Below are 20,355 nucleotides of genomic sequence, written 5' to 3' on the forward strand. Positions count from 1 at the left end.
AGTAGTTACAGTGTGATCTGCAAAGCCTGAAATATTTTCTATCTAGCCCTTTACAAAAGTAGTTTGTCAACCTCTTCCCCAGAACTTTTGGCCAATCCCTCTACTAGAACAATAAAGACCCATAGGCACCATTGTCATTGCTATGTGTCTGCCACAATACACATCTAATGAAAGACACATCAGAGGTCTATTTGCTTATTGCTCTTCAGCTGCCCATGAGAGTATTTTTCTTATTTTTCCCATAATGTACAAGTGTCCTACAGTTGATGAAATACTGAATATGATAAAAATCTTGCACTTTACATATCACTCTTTCCTTATTTCAGGTACTTTATTACTTACAGTAGTTTGATTATTTCTATCTGAAACTACTGGAAACAAATTACTTGTCTGTTCTGCTTTGTAGTGTTATTTTTTTCTGGCAATTTACTTGTAAATGGATTGACAACTTCCCCCAGTAAGAATCCTCTAATGTAGCAGGTAAGTTACACGTTCTCTTATGTAGTAGGCAAGAGATGATTCTCCTAATTAGTGGCTTATATACTAATAGATTTATTCTACTATTCTTGGAGTGTGATGACAACTTTGGGGACATAGAATGGGCAGAAAGTGCCTGGTATATTTGCTCTTTGAAAGTACAGGCTCTAAAGCAAAATTTCCCCCGAGTTACGAGACTTTTACTTACTTACCCTGTGTCAAAAGCCAAAAACTAAAGTGTCACCAACAAATGGAAATGTAGTATGTGCTAAATTACCATTTAGTAATTAATCCATAAGTTACTTTCATAACAAAGTCCTTTCCATTACTAATCAGCATTAGGTGTTTGAAAGTTCTTACAAGCAGAAATATGTTTTCTCTGATTCCTAACTACTGATCCTCTCTTGAATAAAAGAGAGCAGTCTACATCATTATTGACATGGCTGTCCTTTGTGCATCTGAAAACCAAATCTTCACCATTCTACAAATGGTTTTTAATTTCCTTCTATAATATTTTAAGCAAACCTTGAGGGGTCTGGTAATTCTCTTTCACAAGAGCAAGAAAGATTACAAATAGAATTAAACCAACTTTGTCTATGGTCTGGTCTATTCTCCAGGAAGTTTCTCAGACCAAAATGCTGCCATTATTTTTTTTTCCTTGCAGGCTTAGGGCCTGCCTGAGTGATGGGAATAAAAGTTGTTAGGGGATAGCATGTGGGTATGCTGCCAGAGGGACAGAGGGGAAGCAAGTGGCATCTGGACAGGCCAGGGACAAACCACCTATAACACTTAATCTGTGACAAACATAAATCTTGAATTAGGATTAATTAAAGAGCTGAAATATGAAAAAGGTAAAGACTTTATTTGTTTATGGTTTATGTGAAAAAATCCTGGGGATTTAACTGTCAGTCTTAACAAGAACCAATGTTAAAATGTAGTTGACACAGGAAAAAAAACAAAGCCATGAAAATCTTGCTGCAGCAGCAGACCATGGGAAATCCTGCTCTCACTGTATTTTACTGTATTTATTCCACAGAAGCTGATATCAAATCTAGATGCTATATTTTAAGTAGAACCTTGCAAAATTATAAAGTGCTCAGGATGTGAAGGCTGGAAATAAATCTCTAATAGTCAATAAGAAAGATATGGGATAATTTTGCTTGGGGAGGCTAAAGCTAAGAAGGATATGGGAATAATTTTCAAATATTTGGAGGAGTGTTATGAAAAAAGTGAGCCAAGTTTGGGAAGGGGCGCCTGTCGTGGAGTTAGAGCTGAAGTACTGGCTGTGATCCCTACCTGCCACTCACCAACTAGAGGACTTGGGACCATTTACCTCATCTCTCTGTGGCACACTGTGTCGTCCAAAAAATGCCTGCAATAATGCCTCTAGTCCTACTTGCTCTTTGATCCCATCAAGAGACAGGGTCTCTGTCCTCTTCTTACGACCCTGAGTGGATCTGTATGACTGTACTGACTAGAAGAGCATGGTAGAAATGATGCTCTGTGACTTCCAAGCCTATGTCAAAAAGGCCATTTGGCTTCTGCCTGGCTCTCTGTCTTGGAACACTTGCTTTTGGAGCCCTAAGCCACCATGTGAGAAGTCCAGATACCCTGATGCTGTCATGCTGAGAGACAAGTGGAGAGACTACGTGGAAGCAGAGATGGTCCAGGCGCTCCAGTGGCTGCCTGACGGCAACTGCAAGAGAGATGTCCAGAGAGAACAGCTGGGAAGATTGAGAGATGATAAAATGAATCTACTAAGGGTAGGAGTGGCTTATTATGTAGCAATATACCACGTTCTCTGAGCTTTATTTGTAAAGAGATTATGATACTGAGCTACAGAGAGAGTGTTTTACTAGGTAAATGAGATGCTCCATATCATGGTTTCATACGCACACTGAGTGCCTTAAATCATGACTACTCCACAGGATGGAATGGATACCAGAAGCACAGGAAGTAGAGGTTGGCTTATCTTGGAAGAATCATTTTAACATTAGAACCGCCAAACAGGACAGGAGCCACTTCCAAAAGTGTGCCCCAAGGCCTGCAGATATTTAGGCTGGATGCTCATGAATGTGTTAAGTGCCCTCACAGGACACTTGCAGTGGTTAAGAGTCAGACTCGCAAGCAGGTGAAATGTATGATCCTGGATTGAACTTGTTTTGCTCTAATTTTGAAGCTCCCCTTTCTTTAAGCATGCATGGAATTAGCCTTGTTATACCATACATGAATCTCTGTAAACAACCCATGTCCTTTTTGTAACAGGACAGGACAGATAAAAACGAACAAAAACCATCTGTTTATATATATGTATATATATATTATATATATATATATTGTTTTTTTTTTTTTCTTGAGACAGAGTCTCACTCCATCACCAGGTGCCAGGCTGGAGTGCAGTGGCGTGACCTCAGCTCACTGCAATCCCCGCCTCCTGGGTTCAAGCAATTCTCCTGCCTCAGCCTCCTGAATAGCTGGAACTACAGGTGTGTGCCACCATGCCCAGCTAATTTTTTTGTATTTTTAGTAGAGACGGGGTTTCACCATGTTGGTCAGGATGGTCTCGATCTCTTGACCTCGTGATCCACCCGCCTCGGCCTCCCAAAGTGCTGGGATTACAGGCATGAGCCACCGCGCCCGGCCACCATCTGTTAATATTTAACAAAAACAATGACTCTGGGGATTCTACAGAAAGCTCATTCCATAAATATTTAAAATAAATTGAACAATGACTTGAGTTATAGTGAGAATTAATAAAAGACCTCTGACCATCTAGCAATCTGTTTAAAGAGTTTTATACAACTTATTTTTTTTACCCTTTATTACAAAAAAAATTAAATCAATGCATTATTGAATGCTTTATAGCACTATACCTTGAAACATGTTCTACAGCATCCTGGAAGAACACCAACTTCACTTCTTTGGGATTTGTGAGATTATAATCGTCAAGGTAGTCCTGTAGAACATTTCCAATTTTCTCTATATCAGGCATGTCATCATAAATCCGATCAGCTTTATCTGCTCCAAACTATAATTTATGGGAGAAGAACCAAGTTGGATCAATTCTGGTAGAACATATTCATAACATGCATAACCTGGAAAATCCATTTCATTCAACTTCTTTAAGAGCTACACTGGAATTCTGAAGATCTTTGCAATAAAATTTATGTAGAAGCTCAGAAATTTATGAATTCTGAAGATCTTTGCAATAAAATTTATGTAGAAGCTCAGGCTTTTGATTTTTCTCATAATTCTACATTCTCGTTTTTTTTTTTGTTGTTGTTTGTTTGTTTTTTTTTTGTTTTTTTTTAGATGGGGTCTCTCTCTGTTACCCAGCTCTCTCTGTTACCCAGGCTGGAGTACAGTGGTGTGATCGGCTCACTACAACCTTTGCCTCCCAGGTTCAAGTGATTTTCCTGCCTCGGCCTCCTGAGTAGCTGGGATGACAAGTGTCTACCACCAGGCCCAGCTTATTTTTGTATTTTTAGTAGAGATGGGGTTTTACCATATTGACGGCTCCTGACCTCAAATGATCCACCCACCTCTGCTTCCTGAAGTGCTGGAATTATAGGTGTGAGCCACCGCGCCCAATCTGGTTTCATATTTTTGCTGTTAGGTTACTGACATTAGAAAAGCTAACTGGTTAAAAACTGTGCATAATAGACTGCTATTATTATAAGAAAAATCATGCCAGAACTATTTGTAGTTTTTAAATAGCAGTCATCTAGGGTTACCTAAATTGTTGAGAATGAAATTCAGGTGTAAACTATAGGGAGTTGAGTCCTTATTTTAATCTGTTGATGATGTCTCTTCTCTATTGTATGTAGCAACTGCCCCAGGGGCACCTTCTCCTAGACTCTTTTACTAAAACACACATAGGCAATGCAAGAAGAGTCTAGCTGTTCCTTACTGTTTATTCCCTCATCTGATAATACAATAACTAGAAACACACAGGAAAATCATCTTGGGAAACAAACTTTGGTCCATACTTTTAATAATAAACATAAATATATACTTTACAAAAATACATAGTTTATCTTTTTTATTTATCAGGTGTAACACTTATCTAGAGTGGAGTTACCAGAGCAGTGAGGTACTGTATACATATAATATAAAGACAAGTTCCTTTATGTGTTGGCATTGATTGAGAGCCTGCTACGTACCTCTGCAGGTACCTGGGAACTTAAGATGAACAAAAACAGACGTGGTCTCTGCCCTCTTGGAGACACTAGGAATGTTTTACTTGAACAAGGGGCACCTTAGTAAAACAATATGATTATCTGCCAATGTAGGTAGCGTAGTGAGATAGATTTATTCTAGGCAGGTGAAGAGGGTAAAAATTACCATGAGGTAGGTCGTATTGTGGAGACAGGCTTGAGGAACTCATACAGGAATACAAAATAAGTTAAATATAATAAAAAATTTGCTACTAATTAGAGTTACCCTGAAATGAAGAGGACATTCTCTTAACCAAGTAGCTTCACTACGTAGAGTATAATAAGGGGGAATTCCTGAGTTAAGAGACTACACCTCTCTGCTTTCTTCCAAATTGAATACCGGATGGCTCTCTGATTCAAAGTGTTTCCAAAATGAATGTAGTTAGATCAGGAGTCAGCAAACTTCTTCTGTAAAGGGCCAGATAGTAAATATTTTAGGCTTTGCAAGTTGTATGGTCTTTGTCACTATTACTGTACTCTGCTGTTGCAGAGCAAAAGCAACCTCTGGCTGTGGCTATGTTCCAGAGAATTTTGTTTGCAAAAATAGGTGGCAGGCAGAGAAAAGTTGGCTGACATCTGGCCTAGATCTTAACTCTTCACACAGGTAAAGTTTTTATAGAATATGAATTTGCACTGGAAAATAGTAACTGCTTTGTAATTTTCAAATGAGGTCAAGTCAGTCTAATATACTTGCCTTAATGAAATCTCCAAATATGATGGGCTTATTCAAAAAATATTCCAGGCCAATTGCAATTCCAAAATGTTTATCTATTTAAGAACAAAATCAAGTTTTTAATGTAATGATAATCTTGAATGCAATATTTTAGTGATAAAACATATAGAATAATAGCTGCTACTTTACTTAGAAGACTTAATTAATATATATAAAAACTAAGAGAATACTGTGTTAACACCAGGCCACTTTAGTTTGGCTGATAATCTCCCAAGTTTAAGAGTAACGATACTTGACAAATAATTTAAAGCGTTTCTTAAATAATGAATACTGGATACTTATATAGGAAATAAGAAGTACTTTAGAATTATCTTGGCTTCTTAGCAGACAAAATACTGTTTCTCCTACTTTCTCTCCTCTATTTAAAACTTCATAATAAATTAAAATATTAATGATTCCTGAATTTATTTATTTTTGTATTTTTAGTAGAGATGGGGTCTTGCCTTGTTGCCCAGGCTGGTCTCAAACTCCTGAGCCCAAGGGATCCACCCACCCAGCCACCCAAAATGCTGGGATTATAGGCATGAGCCATCATGCCTGGCTGACCCTTCCTGAATCTTAATAAAATTATTTTATAATATTACATAATATTTCATATATTTTAGATATTTGAACCATCAAATAAAATAATTTTTATGCAAAAATGATATGAAGTCATTTTGTGTTAAATTTATAGAAACCAAATTGCTTTTCTACTCAAATAAAAAAAGAATTGCTAAATAAAGATTCATATTTACTGGCCATTTCTGTCAGAATAACATGGAAATAGTGCTTATCTTCATTATTAATCAAGCGATCATGGAAGACTCTTTGGCACTCGTGGCAAAAGAGTCTAAATATCTGAATTTCTTCTCTTATTGTTCCTGAATCACATTGGAGGATACCTGTTTTTTAGAAAAAGAAAAAAAAAAAAAGAAAAATTCTAAATTTTTGGAATCTCTAGCAATAGTTTAACTAGGAAATCTTTAAGTACAACTTTATTCCTATATTGCCAAAAATGAATGCTTCCCTATAGATATACACATATACTAATAGTGACCTCATTTTTTGATAACAAAACTGGGACACATTATTTGACAAAAACATTTTTTCCCTGTTTTGTGATGTTTCTTTAACCATTTTAAGTGGTCAAACTTCACAATATAAGCAAGGTTCATCTCATTATTACACAGGTTGCAATATGTTAAGAGAAGAGTCTCACATTACTTCAAAATATACTACAGTATATATATTTACTTATCTTGCAACTTTCCCCCTCCCAATGCTTATACTGTTTCTGAATCACCCATTTCTCTCTCTTTCTTCCCCAATGTTCAGTTCATACCAAATGCCCTGGACTTTTTGGCTTCCACTAAGATTATTCTGAGTACTCATTTCATTAATGTTAATTGTTATTGCAAGCACAGTTCTAATGATTTCAAGTTACAATCAAAGTAACAATGTACAGGAATTCCTGGAAATGGCCCTTCTCCACAGAGACCACCAATATGGGGCTCCTCACACTGTAGACAGGGGCAGGGACAGTGTCTACTGTGCACGTGGGCACACTCAGCAGAGTGTATGTACCACATAGCATGGTAGGTACTGCTCATGTTGCTTTGGAATACTAGAGTATTTCTACAGATAATGATGCTACTTTTTTTTTTTTTTGCATCTCACATTTGTGTCTGTGTGTGTGTTTGACATATATGTTTCTTCAAATGCTTGAAGTTTTAATTATTTTCAGTTAATATTTGTAGAAATAAGAAAATTTCTAGGACCTTTGGATGAAATGTGGGGACAACGAGAAAGAGATTCAACATTGGAATTTCCTGGGTATTTTATGACGTGTAATTTCAGAGATAAATACCTGAATTTTGAAGCTCAAAAATTATCTTAAAAATAGGAATAGAAAGGCAATGGGGAAGGATAATAAATGACTAGATTAGACAGTGTCTGAGGATCAGGAAGTGAGTCTGAAGCAGTTCATGAAAGAAAGCCATATTCTAACGTTTTCTAGGAAAATTGAGTTCATGAATCACAGGACTAAACTGCTAGTATAAGAGGGTAAGAGTTCAGTGGAGGAAGAGGCAAACAAATTATTGTGCTATCCTGTGGCAAGGATGGTGTGCCAGCTTCGAGAGTCCTTCAGGCTCTTGAAGGAGGAAGAAAAAGAAAAGAGTCACAGAGCCTGCACATGGGGGTTGGGAAGATCAGGAACCTGTGTGAGAACTGTGCATTAGGGAGGAGCAGGAAGGGTCTGCAGGGTTCTTCATGCCTGAGCTCCTGCCATGGGCCAGCATCTTCTAGTTCATTCCCAGACTTGTTAATGTACAACAGGTAATGACTTAGACAGTGATGAAGACAGGAAAGAGGGCTGGCTTTCAAAGAGGCCAATCATTGCTTCAGCTACACACGAAAGCACTCCAAAGCTTTTGCTTTGGCTACTTTGCAGATACTAAAAACAAACTTAAGAATGTTAGTTAGACTCTTTTTAGAGAAAAAAAAAAATATTGGCTGGGCACGGTGGCCTGTAATCCCAGCACTTTGGGAGGCTGAGGCGGGTGGATCACCTGAGGTCAGAAATTCAAAACCAGCCTGGCCAACATGGCAAAAGTCCCATCTCTACTAAAAATACAAAAATCAGCTGGGCATGGTGGCGTGCACCTGTAGTCTCAGCTACTCGGGAGGCTGAGGCTGGAGAATTGCTTGAACCCAGGAGGCAGAGGTTGCGGTGAGCCAAGATCGCACCACTGCACTCCAGCCTGGGCAACAAGAGCAAAACTCTATCTCACAAAAAACAAACAAACAAAAAGAGTGGTGTAGAACAAAGGGAACTGGTGGGGAGTCAGGGGTGAAGCAGATCATGGAGCAACTAAGAGTTAGTGTCCTTTTATACAAAATCAAGGGAGATTTGTTTATTCATCTAGATATCCATTCATTCAGTGCCAGGCCCAATTAGGCACTGGGATGCAGTTGGCCATGTGAAATACATACAGCCCTTGGGGAGCTGATGTCCTAGTGGAAGAGACAGATACATAAACACATGCAGAGAAATATGTGCTATATGATTTCAGGTAATAGGAGCTATGAAGGGACATGGGAAAATTTTGCTGAGGAGGTGACATTTGAGCAGGGAGAGTCAGCCACATAGGTGTCTAGTGTCAGAGCATTCCAAGTGACGTACTGAGGTCTGTGGGCAGGTCCGATTTCAGGAATAGCAAGGAGGTGGCAGTAGCAAGGAGGAAAGTGGTAGGCAATGAAAGGGAGAGGAAACCCGGATCCAGATCACACAGAGACTCAACACAGGCAGGTGCTGGAAGCAGCCTCTGAGTCCCTCTGAAAAGGGTAAACGGATAACTGGAAGCAGGAGATTAGAGAGGAGGTTAGAGGTGTAGTGGATGGAGTGGTGAGAAGTGGTTAGATTTGGGATATATTCTGAAAATAAAGCTGTCAGGGTTGTTCGTGGATTGCATAGGGGTTTTCACGGCTTCTGGCCAGATCAACTAATGGTAGTCTCCTCTGGGGATGGGATATGTACACATGGCCAGGGTAGAAGGGAAAAGCAAGAATTCGATTTTGACATGCCAAGTTTCACAGGCCAGCTGGATGCCTGAGGGAGCACACTGAGAAGGAAGCTGGATATGCAAGTCAGACACTTAGAGGAGAGTTGGAAGCTGGAGGCAGGCACTCCAGTGCCATCTCTGAGTAGATGGCATTTGATGTTGATACTATAGAATTGACCAAAATTACTGAGGGAGTATGTGTGTAGATCTGAAGTTCAAGCCCTGTGGCCCCAACATTTTGAGGTAGGGAAGAGGAGGAGCAGCTATCAAAACAGACTGAGTGACAGCAGGCAGTGAGGGAGGACTCCAGGGGAGCCTTCCCTGGACCACCGGAGAAGGTGGGGAGGGGCAAGTTGTGTGGACACTGCTGTGAGGTTAAGGTGTTGCTGAGAGCTAACCAGTAGATCTGAACAGATGGAGACGGGACTCAGGAAGAACAGTTTAGTGCAGTGTCGGGTATCAGACTTTGATTGACATATATTAAAGGGAGAACCAGAAGGAATTAGTGGGACAGAATGGTCTCTCCTCCCTGTCCCACTTAGAGCAGAGAAATGGGAGGGGTACCATCAGGGAATACGAGACTGAAAGAAAATTATTTTTTTTTAAGATGGGAGGTATGATAGTGGCTTTCTATGCTGTTAGGCATGATCTAATGAAAAAGGAAACATTGAAGATGAGAAGTGGGAATTACGAGAACACAATCCTTGAGTAGACAGGAGGGGATGGGGTTCGGTGCCAGAAGGACCATTGGCACTGATAGATGCAGGGGCAGCTCAGCATAGGGAAGGAAGATGCAAGTTGTCTGGGAGATTTAGAAGATGAAGCAGCTCTGGTCCAATTGCTTCTATTTTTTTTTTTTTTTTCAGTGAAAGACAGTAATCAGCTGGGAGTGAGAAATGGGAGATGGTGGTGGCCATGTGAAATAGTTGTGAAGTACTCAGCCTGAATAGGGACAGGTGATAGGATTTCCAGGTGAGTCACAGACACCTGCATGCATACAATGTTACTGAGAGATTTGGAGGCCAATGGAAAAAAAAGGGAGGGCAAAGATCAGAAAACAAGGGTTCAGTACAGTACCTTGCACACATTTGGATAAGTCCCTCAAGTTAAAGATGTAATGGGACTTGGCAGGTGTTGGCAGGAGGTCAATACTCATTCTGTTATAAATCTCAACTGAGGCGTCTACAATGCTTGATGCAGTTTGCTTTACAGCTGGAGGAAAATCACTCAGGAAGCCATTTAAGATGGCCTAGAACCAGAAACATAATATGAGAGGATTACATTTATTTAGTATTTAAATATTTATCTTTTAAACACTCCAGATGATATATTTTCTAGTAATAGACAGAAAGCCAAATTCCAACATAAAGGCTTCTGGTATCAAAGCTCTTCTGCTCATTTCAGAAAACATTCTCAAGCCTGCGCTCACTCTTGTCTTCTGTGACTGTTTTGTGATGCCTAAGTGGCATTCATATCTGACTAGTGAATTTACATGAATGTACTCTCAAGTTTAGATTTCTGCTTGAGATGAGTCCAAGGGGTCTTCACGAAGGGCACAAACTCAACTGGAAATGAAGGAAAGCCCTCTCTCTCACCGTACAATCAATCTTGAACACATTTCTTGGGTCTCTTTTCTTCCCTCTGTTTCCCCGGACATCATCCCATTCTGGGCCCCACTCCTTTTTATCTGAGCTTCTCCCCTCTCTCCTTCCCTCTGGCCTCTCCACTTCCATCCTGGTCTCCCTGCTGGTTTACCCTTCCCCCAACTCCCTCACTTCACCCCTCCCTTCATTGCTCCCTATGTCTCTGCCACAGTAGCCTGAACACCCCTGCTCCTTCCCAGCTCAGGCCCCTTCACTGCTGCTCACCTCTCTCTGTGCCCACCCCTCTCTGCTTGGCAGGTGCCTTTTCATCCTTCATGTTTTAGGTTACATGCTGTCTCTCCAGAGAGGCCTTTCCTTGCAAATTAATCTAAAGCAGGTCCCCCCATCAGTCTTTCTGATCTTCTCATCCATAACATCACAACTTGAACATATGTATTTATTAGCTAGCTGTTGACCCTCAAGTGCTTGGAAAATCATTATTGTTTTTTAAATAGATAAATTCTTATCACCATTAACCCTGGAGTGACTCATGGGAGATGCCACCAGAATGCATATCAATGTTTGTAAGTTAGTCCAATCTAGAGTTGTGACTTCAGATTTGGTGTCAAATATGAGATCCTTTGAAATAAGCCTGAGTATTTGTTTTCAGTGGGCCTCCTGTTTAACATTTGCTTTAACTTGTGAGGATGATCTTTTTAGGTACCCCCCTCCTGGCACCCCAACATGAGTTTAACATACTCCGCATGGTCTGTATTTTGTGTAGGATCTTCCCAAACCCAATCTTTAAATTTGAAATCTGTCCAGTTGTATGTGTGTGGTGCTGAACAGATGAGCTGATAATTTTATATATATATATATATATATATGTATGTATGTAAAAAGTTCCAGCCTTCTGTTCTCCATGACGCAAATACAAATACAGTTTCTAACATATGCATGAGTAACTGTGTCTGTATCTAGATATCTCATTCATCTATTATCTGTGTCCATGGAAGAAGATCCATGAGGACAGGGATGATACACCAATGTCAGGCATATGGAAGGTGCCCAACTGTTTAATGAATGAATTAAAGGCTACTAAATTGGTATTCATACATTAAAATTAACATATCATTATAGAATTTACTGAGGACCACAAACTGGCATTCTACTTAAGGGTCTGGCTTAAATGATCTGTTTGGTAACTTTGCAAAACTCTTTACTAGGAACATATACAGAAGATATAGCCAGATTTCTCAGTTTTGGGGGAGGGATTCTTTGGCATAAGCACATTATCAGTAGTTTATGGAGCTGAACATATTTTCAATTACTGCTGTTACAGCTTTCTAATTAGAAATTCCATTAAATTTAATTTACCTGGTTGTGTGCTGTTCAGCTTACGCTTAGAGTGGATAGTGATGCATATTTCAGTACATGAATTTCCAATCAGTAAACACTCAGGTTTGTATGAACTGTGGTTCAAGAAAGAGTCACTTATAATGTACATATTCCAGCTGTACAAACCGTGACTGGGCATTAGTGGTACTGCAAATATGCACTGTTTAATTTGCAACAGACTATCAAAAAAAGTACAGTGATAGGACTAACTGTATTAACACTAATGGATGATTAAAAACATCATCTATAATATACGTGTACTATTTAGACTCACAGGTTTCTTTCACATAGTATAAGTAAATCTATTTATATATGTTGCTAACAATAAATTTAACTTATTGATTTTGCTATTCTTCAGTTCTTGATTATCCCCAGTTCTTTCTCCTCCAAACAGTAATGAAGGACAGGGCAGATGGGTGACGAATTCTTGGGTCCTGCTTAGGTGGGTTGCGATAAAAAATGAAGTTTGAGATCCACAGGGCTACAGCAAGTTTATTTTTTTCTACAGGCAAAATACCCTGCCTATAGTAATGAGAGCAATATGCTTTCCCACTGAATTCAGTCCAACCCAGTAGCCCCCAGAATCTCTCAGTTTTGCCACATTTCATTTACATTTCCCCTTATAGCTAGTGTGAGTTTTAAACATAAACCTGTAAAAGTTACAGGGGGAAGAAGCAGCCCTATCACAGCCAGTTTTCAGCTGTGATATGCTTGCTGGATGATGTTCCCATGGGTGACACATTTTCACGGACATGATAATCCCACAGGAGGTTGAGAGTTGGGGACCGTGTCTTTCCCAGTGGCCTATACTTCACTGTATTCTTCCCACCCACAAATAGATATAATTCCATTTTGGAATGATTAAGAATGACATTTTTGCAGTCATAATCCTGAATTTGCTTTAACTTACTAAAAAATGAAATAATTTACAACTTCAGTCTCTTCTAACCAGGCATAAGTGACTTGAGACACCCCTCACCACTCATCACATTACAGTGTATCTGTGGTGTGGTTGGGAACCACTCGCTTCAAACTTCAAAATATAAATATAAAAGTTCTCAAAAAGTATGCAGGGGCTTAGACAACCCTTCTAATGGCTTTGCTAGTTCCATTATATATATATATATAATATATATATATATATATATAATGTTTTTAATTGCATTTTAGGTTCTGGGGTACATGTGCAGATCATGCAGGATTATTGCATAGGTACATACATGTCAATGTGGTTTGCTGCCTCCATCACCCCGTCACCTATATCTGGCATTTCTCCCCATGTTATCCCTTCCCAATTCCCTACCCCTCACTGTCCCTCCTCTAGCCACCCCCAACAGACCACAGTGTGTGATGCTCCCCTCCCTGTGTCCATGTGTTCTCACTGTTCAACACCCACCTGTGAGTGAGAACATGTGGTGTTTGATTTTCTGTTCTTGTGTCAATTTGCTGAGAATGATGGTTTCCAGATTCATCCATGTCCCTACAACAGACATAAACTCATTGTTTTTTATGGCTGCATAGTATTCCATAGTGTATATGTGCCACATTTTCTCTGTCCAGTCTATCATTGATGGGCATTTGGGTTGGTTCCAGGTCTTTGCTATTGTAAACAGTGTGGCAATGAACATACGTGTGCATAAGCCTTTATAATAGAATGATTTATAATCCTTTGGATATATACCCAGTAATGGGATTGCTGGGTCAAATAGAATTTCTGTTTCTAGGTCCTTGAGGAATCACCACACTGTCTTCCACAATGGTTGTACTAATTTGCACTCCCACCAACAGTGTAAAAGTGTTCCTATTTCTCCACATCCTCTCCGGCATCTGTTGTCTCCAGATTTTTTAATGATCGCCATTCTAACTGGCATGAGATGGTATCTCAGTGTGGTTTTGATTTGCATTTCTCTAATGACCAGTGATGATGAGCATTTTTTCATATGTTTGTTGGCCTCATATGTGTCTTCTTTTGAAAAGTGTCTGTTCATATCCTTTGCCCACTTTTGAATGGGTTTGCTTTTTTCTTGTAAATCTGTTTAAATTCTTTGTAGATTCTGGATAATAGCCCTTTGTCAGATGGGTAGATTGCAAAAATTGTTCCCCATCCTGTTGGTTGCTGGTTCACTCTAATGATTGTTTCTTTTCTGTGCAGAAGCTCTGGAGTTTAATTAGATCCCATTTGTCTATTTTGGCTTTTGTTGCCAATGCTTTTGTTGTTTTAGTCATGAAGTCCTTGCCTATACCTATGTCCTGAATGGTTTTGTTTAGATTTTCTTGTTGGGTTTTTATCGTGTTAGGTCTTATGTTTAAGTCCTTAGTCCATCTGGAATTAATTTTAGTGTAAGGTGTCAGGAAGGTGTACAGTTTTTGCTTTCTGCACATGACTAGCCAGTTTTCCCAACACCATTTCTTAAACAGAAAATCCTTTCCCCATTGCTTGTTTTTGTCAGGTTTGTCAAAGATTAGATGGTTGTAGATATGTTGCATTGCCTCTGAGGCCTCCGTTCTGTTCCATTGGTCTATATCTCTGTTTTGGTACCAGTATCATGCTGTTTTGCTTACTGTAGGTAGCCTTGTAGTATAGTATGAAGTCAGGGAGCGTGATGCCTCCAGCTTTGTTCTTTCTGCTTAGAATTGTCTCGGCTATTCAGACTCTCTTTTAGTTCTGTATGAAGTTCAAGGTGGTTATTTTCAGTTATTTGAAGAGGGTCATAGGTAGCTTGATGGGGATAGCATTGAATCTATAAATTACTTTGGGCAGTATGGCCATTTTCACGATGTTGATTCTTTCTAACCAGGAACATGGAATGTTTCTCCATCTGTTTGTGTCCTCTCTTATTTCCTTGAGCAGCGGTTTGTAGTTCTCTTTGAAGAGGTCCTTTACATCCTTTGTTAGTTGTATTTCTAGGTATTTTATTCTCTGTGTAGCAATTATGAATGGCAGTTCATTCTTGATTTGGCTCTCTTTTAGTCTGTTATTAGTGTATAGGAAAGCTTGTGATTTCTGCACATTGATTTTGTATCCTGAGACTTTGCTGAAGTTATCAGTATAAGGAGATTTTGGGCTGAGACATTGGGGTCTTCTAAATATACAATCATGTTGCCTGCAAATAGAGACAATTTGACTTCCTCCTTTCCTAACTGAATACCCTTTACTTCTTTTTCTTGCCCGATTACTCAGGCTGGAACGTCCAATACTATATTGAATAGGAGTGGTGAGAGGCATCCTTGTGTAGTGCCAGATTTCAAAGGGAATGTTTCCAGTTTTTGCCCATTCAGTATGATATTGGCTGTTGGTTTGTCATAAATAGCTTTTATTATTTTGAGATATGTTCCACTGATACCTAGTTTATTGAGAGTTTTTAGCATAAAGGGCTGTTGACTTTTGTTGAAGGTCTTCTCTGCATCTATTAAGATAATCATGTGGTTTTTGTCTTTGGTTCTGTTTATGTGGTGGATTATGTTTATAGTCTTGTGTATGTTGAACCAGCCTTGCATCCTTGGGATGAAGCCTACCTGATGGTGATGGATAAGCTTTTTGATGTGCTGTTGCAATTAGTTTGATAATATTTTATTGAAGATTTTTGCATCTATGTTCATCTTCTCTAAGCTGTTTATTCTCATTAGCATTTTGTCAAACCTTTTTTCAAGGTTCTTAGTTTCTTTGCATTGGGTTAGAATATGTTCGTTTAGCTCAGAGAAGTTTGTTATTATCCACCTTCTGAAGCCTGTTTCAGTCAATTTATCAGACTCATTCTCTATCCAGCTTTGTTCCCTTGCTGGTGAGGAGTGTGATCCCTTGGAGGAGGAGAGGCCTTCTGATTTTTGGTGTTTTCATTCTTTTTACATTGGTTTCTTCCCATCATTGTGGATCTATCTACCTGTGGTCTTTGTAGTTGGTGACTTTTGGATGAGGTCTCTGAGTGGATGTCCTTTTTGTTGATTTTGAACTTATTTCTTACTGTTTTTTAGTTTTCCTTCTAACAGCCAGGCCCCTCTGCTGGAGGGCCACATCAGACCCTGCTTGCCTGGGGATCACCTGCGGTGGCTGCAGAACAGTAAGGGTTGCTGCCAGTTTCTTCTTCTGTTATCTTCGTCGTGGAAGGATACCTGCCAGATGTCAACCTGAGCTCTCCTTTAGGAGGTGTCTATCTGAATATATGGGGGTCAGGGAGCTGCTTGAGGAGACAAGTCTGTCTCTTATAGGAGCTCATGTGCTGAGTTGGGAGCTCCATTGTTCCATTCAGAGCTGCTGGGCAGGTACATTTATGACTGCTGCAGTGGAACTCATAACTGCCTTTTTTCCCAGGTGTCCTGTCCTGGGAAGGTGGGGCTTTATTTATAACTTCCTGACATGCTGCTGCCTTTTTTCAGTGATGCCCTGCCCAGCAAGGAGGTAGCCTGGTCACAATCTGCCAGCAGAGGCATTGCTGAACTGCCATGGGCTCTGCCCAGCTCCTGTGTGGGCTTCCTTGTGGTTTTGTTTACAGAGGTATAGTTATAACTGCCTTGGTAATGGGGGTCTGCATCAGGAATGTGGACTGCTTTGGTAATGGTGGACTGCCTCAGTAATGGTGGATTGCCTTGTTCATGGCGGACTCCCTTAGTAATGATGGACTGCGTTGGTAATGGCCGACTGCCTCAGTAATGGTGGATTGTCTTGTTCATGGCGGACTCCCTTAGTAATGTTGGACTGCCTTGGTAATGGTGGACTGCCTCAGTAATGGCAGACTTCCTCAGTAGTGGTGGACTGCCTCGGCAATGGTGGACACCCTTCTCCCCACAGAGCTGGCATCCTGGGTCCAGCTGTGCTTTCTGCAAAACTCTCAATCCAGAGCATTTCAGATTGCTGGTCTTTGTGTGGGTGAGGACCACCAAGCCAGATCACCTGGCTCCCCGTTTCAGCCCCCTTTTTCTCAGAAAACGGGCAGCTCTGTCTCACAGGTGTTCCAGGTGCCTGTTAAAATAGTTGCCCAGATTTGTGTGAGTTTTTTTTCAGAGACCTGCTGTGCCAGCTGAAACAGCCATGCTGGAAACTTGTTTCCATGTTGGAAACCCAGAAATCTCCTGGTCTGTGGGCAGTAAAAACTCGTTTGGAAATGTGGTGGTCACTCACCCTCTGCCCTGTTCTTGCTGGGAACTGCACTCGAGCTGTTCCTATTCGGCCATCTTGGATCCACCCCCTTTCATATTTTCTAAAGCACTCTCCCAACGTATTTCAAAATGTGGCAGTTTTTTTTTTTTTTTTTTTTTTTTTTTTTTTTGAGACGGAGTTTCGCTCTTGTTACCCAGGCTGGAGTGCAATGGCACGATCTCGGCTCACCGCAACCTCCGCCTCCTGGGTTCAAGCAATTCTCCTGCCTCAGCCTCCTGAGTAGCTGGGATCACAGGCAAGCACCACCATGCCCAGCTAATTTTTTGTATTTTTAGTAGAGGCGGGGTTTCATCATGTTGACCAGGATGGTCTCGATCTCTTGACCTCGTGATCCACCCGCCTCGGCCTCCCAAAGTGCTGGGATTACAGGCTTGAGCCACCGCGCCCGGCCAAAATGTGGCAGTTTTTATATATAATTTTGGCATTAGCTCTTAAACAGTTTATTGGAACTACTTCAATTTATTAAAACAATTTCCCACAAATATAAGCTATTTCAATACAAATAGAAAACTCCTTTCCATGTACTGCGGGTTGTATACATGAGGGCTCTGTCCCTCTTGAGAGATGGCTTCCACTAGAAGAAGCTGATACTGGTGAATATCGAGGTTCACTTAATTGCCACATCCTTGGGCCTTACTGTCCACATCACTGTCATTGGCTTCTCCAGACCAGTCACCTGAACTGTCTTATTCTACCTTTGTGCCCACCTTACCATTTCCTGCCTCTGCAGTTGCAGTCACCCAGCACTTCCTGTTCCCAAGCTCTGTTTCTCCCTGTTAATTCCCACCATCCCCAAGACACAGCTCACAATCTCTCTTCTCTAAGCAACCTTTGCAGGTTGGTAATGTGGGGCTTTAGTCATGCTGCTTCATGTTCTCTCCTTGTTCTACTCAAAATAATCTGCCTCACGATCTGTTGAGCACTTATAGGGCAGGCACTATTATTTTCCCATATAAAGGATGAGGAAGCAGCTGGTTAGGGAAGTTAATATAGGTGGATGAAATATAGGTTATTGTTCTTAGTGATGGTGGCCAAGGAGATGAGTTCTGTTTTAGGTGTATTGAGCTTGAGCTCCCTGGCATATCAGGTGTCAGGTCTGGTAGCAAGTGGACACACAGACCTGGTGGTTAGGTATTAGATGAGCACAGAGGCAGGGACTGGGTAGTGATGAGACCTGCTAAGAACTGTGTGTGGAGTGCTAAGTGGCAGGGACCTAAGATGCAGCCTTTTCTAAAGGTATGGGTTTTGTTTGCACAATCTTTCTGCATTTCTAGAACTCTCTGAGACCAACAGACACAGAAGGCAGTGATGCAAATGCCTGCCAGCTACTCTCCAGGTGTCCGTATTTCCTGAGCCCCTGCTCAGGAACGAGATGGATAGATGGACTCCCTGGAAACACAAGACACCACTTTGATTATGGGAACCTAGGAACAAATGTTTTCTTTTCCCCCTTTTGCCTAAGTTAAAATCAACACTCACCTGAAAAATGTGTTTCAGACTGTGCTCTGAGGGCATTGGGAGGCACAGCATGCTGAAGTGTCTGATGAAGCGGGGAGTCACAGGGTTGCGGCCACCGCCTGGAGGTGCACACGCCGATACAATTGTTACATCCTGTGTGCAGAGAAATCCATTGGGGTTACTCAGCAGAGAACGAAATGAGACCTGCCTATCCCAATGGTAGGACTTCCCAAATGCCGGCATTGCATTACATTTTTTTTGGTGTATGTTAAATGACTTAATTCTCACAATCACTCCAAGAGATCACTATAATTACAGGTGGGGCAAGTGCAGGGAGCAGCAAAAGACCCTTGGATCAGAGCAGCCATTCACGGCCATATGTGGGAACCCCAGAGGCCAGGGCAAGCCATTTCCATGTGATTTGTTTGGCAGAGAGGAGCCACTGAGTGCTGGCCTGGGAGGAGGTTTGGCAGTCATTCCCTTCCCACCCTCATCCCCATGGCACTGAGTCAGGGGAATTCTAAACCTGCAAAGGGCACATGATATTTTCTCCTCACTGCTTTGTTGGGAAGATAAAGTTAGATAGATTTACTTGGAAAGTAAAAAGCCTTACATGCAAAAGACTTCTTTGTTTACAAAGAGGCCTAATTATATTCTCTTTTTAGGAAAGGGTTTCCTGTTTAATACAGGCTCAAAATACAGTCTGGAAGAAGCAAGCTGCTAACTACTTCCCAGGAACTGAATATGGGTTCCTCTTCCATCCAGGGCTCCCTGTATTGGTGACCGAAGCCCCTTTGTCAGGACCTACTAACTGTGCCCCATCAGTTTTCACCTCTACACAACTGGAACTCTCTCTGCAGTCTCCATTTATCTCTCTGGCTCATACATTCATTTTATTTTTCACTTCAAAGAATGTTTATGCCTTATTTAAACTCTCATTTTGATAGAAAGTGCTCTACCTGGAAATTCCAAGGCTCTGGAACTTAGCAAGAGGGGCAGAGAGGAATCTTAGCTCAAATCACATATTTAGGAGCCAAATGGCCTGGGCTCTAATCCCAGTTTTGCCACTTACTAGTAGTGTGACCTTGGGCCAGGCATATAGCTCCACACTCTTGGCCTGTTTCTTGGTCTATAAAACAGGGCTGACAGCGTTAACCATCTTATAGGGATGCTGGGTGCCAGTAGGTGGGAAACACCTAGAACAGGGCCTGGTATAATTATTTGTTTTTATCACGAGCAAAACTAAACATGCCCCCGCCCTCTTCTTGTTGAGGGTGTTGGTTTCTGTTCTCCAGAACAGAAATCGGGCAGTCAACCTAGGCTCCCCCTTCCCCCTCTTGATTCCATACCCCACCTGTGATGGTTAATACTGAGTGTCAACTTGATTGGATTGAAGGATACAAAGTATTGATTCTGGGTGTGTCTGTGAGAGTGTTGCCAGAGAAAATTAACATTTGAGTCAGTGGGCTGGGAAAGGCAGACCCATCCTTAACCAGCCCTTAATTGTGGGTATAATCTAATCAGCTGCCAGTGTGGCTAGACGATAAAGAGGCAGAAAAATGTGAAAAGAGCAACTGGCCTAGCCTTCCAGCCTGTATCTTTCTCCCATGTTGGATGCTTCCTGCCCTTGAACACTGGACTCCAAATTCTTCAGTTTTGGAACTTGGACTAGCTCTCCTTGCTCCTTAGCCTGCAGGTGGTCTATTGTGGGACATTGTGATTGCGTGAGTTAATTCTTAATAAACTCCCTTTTATGTATCGATAGCTATTCCATTAGTTCTGCCCCACT

At 41.0% G+C, this 20,355-nt stretch overlaps 1 protein-coding gene across 11 annotated transcripts in view; it reads right to left on the reverse strand.

Moving 5' to 3' along the window:
* The window catches only part of DNAH6 (dynein axonemal heavy chain 6), a 352,679-nt gene that overhangs the window by 123,771 nt on the left and 208,553 nt on the right, over positions 1–20,355 (reverse strand). For 10 of the 11 annotated variants that reach the window (XM_074397642.1, XM_039462280.2, XM_074397653.1 and 7 more), the window contains 5 exons: positions 18,588–18,719; positions 10,050–10,221; positions 6,165–6,311; positions 5,389–5,462; positions 3,351–3,505 (listed from right to left, as the gene is read on the reverse strand). In XM_074397642.1, the coding sequence (XP_074253743.1) occupies positions 3,351–3,505; positions 5,389–5,462; positions 6,165–6,311; positions 10,050–10,221; positions 18,588–18,719 (680 nt within the window). The remainder of the gene's footprint in view (positions 1–3,350; positions 3,506–5,388; positions 5,463–6,164; positions 6,312–10,049; positions 10,222–18,587; positions 18,720–20,355) is intronic. The other variant, XM_074397650.1, reaches the window with a different exon arrangement.

Source organism: Saimiri boliviensis, chromosome 1, assembly GCF_048565385.1.
Source record: "Saimiri boliviensis isolate mSaiBol1 chromosome 1, mSaiBol1.pri, whole genome shotgun sequence".
In the NCBI taxonomy this organism is placed as follows: domain Eukaryota; kingdom Metazoa; phylum Chordata; class Mammalia; order Primates; family Cebidae; genus Saimiri; species Saimiri boliviensis.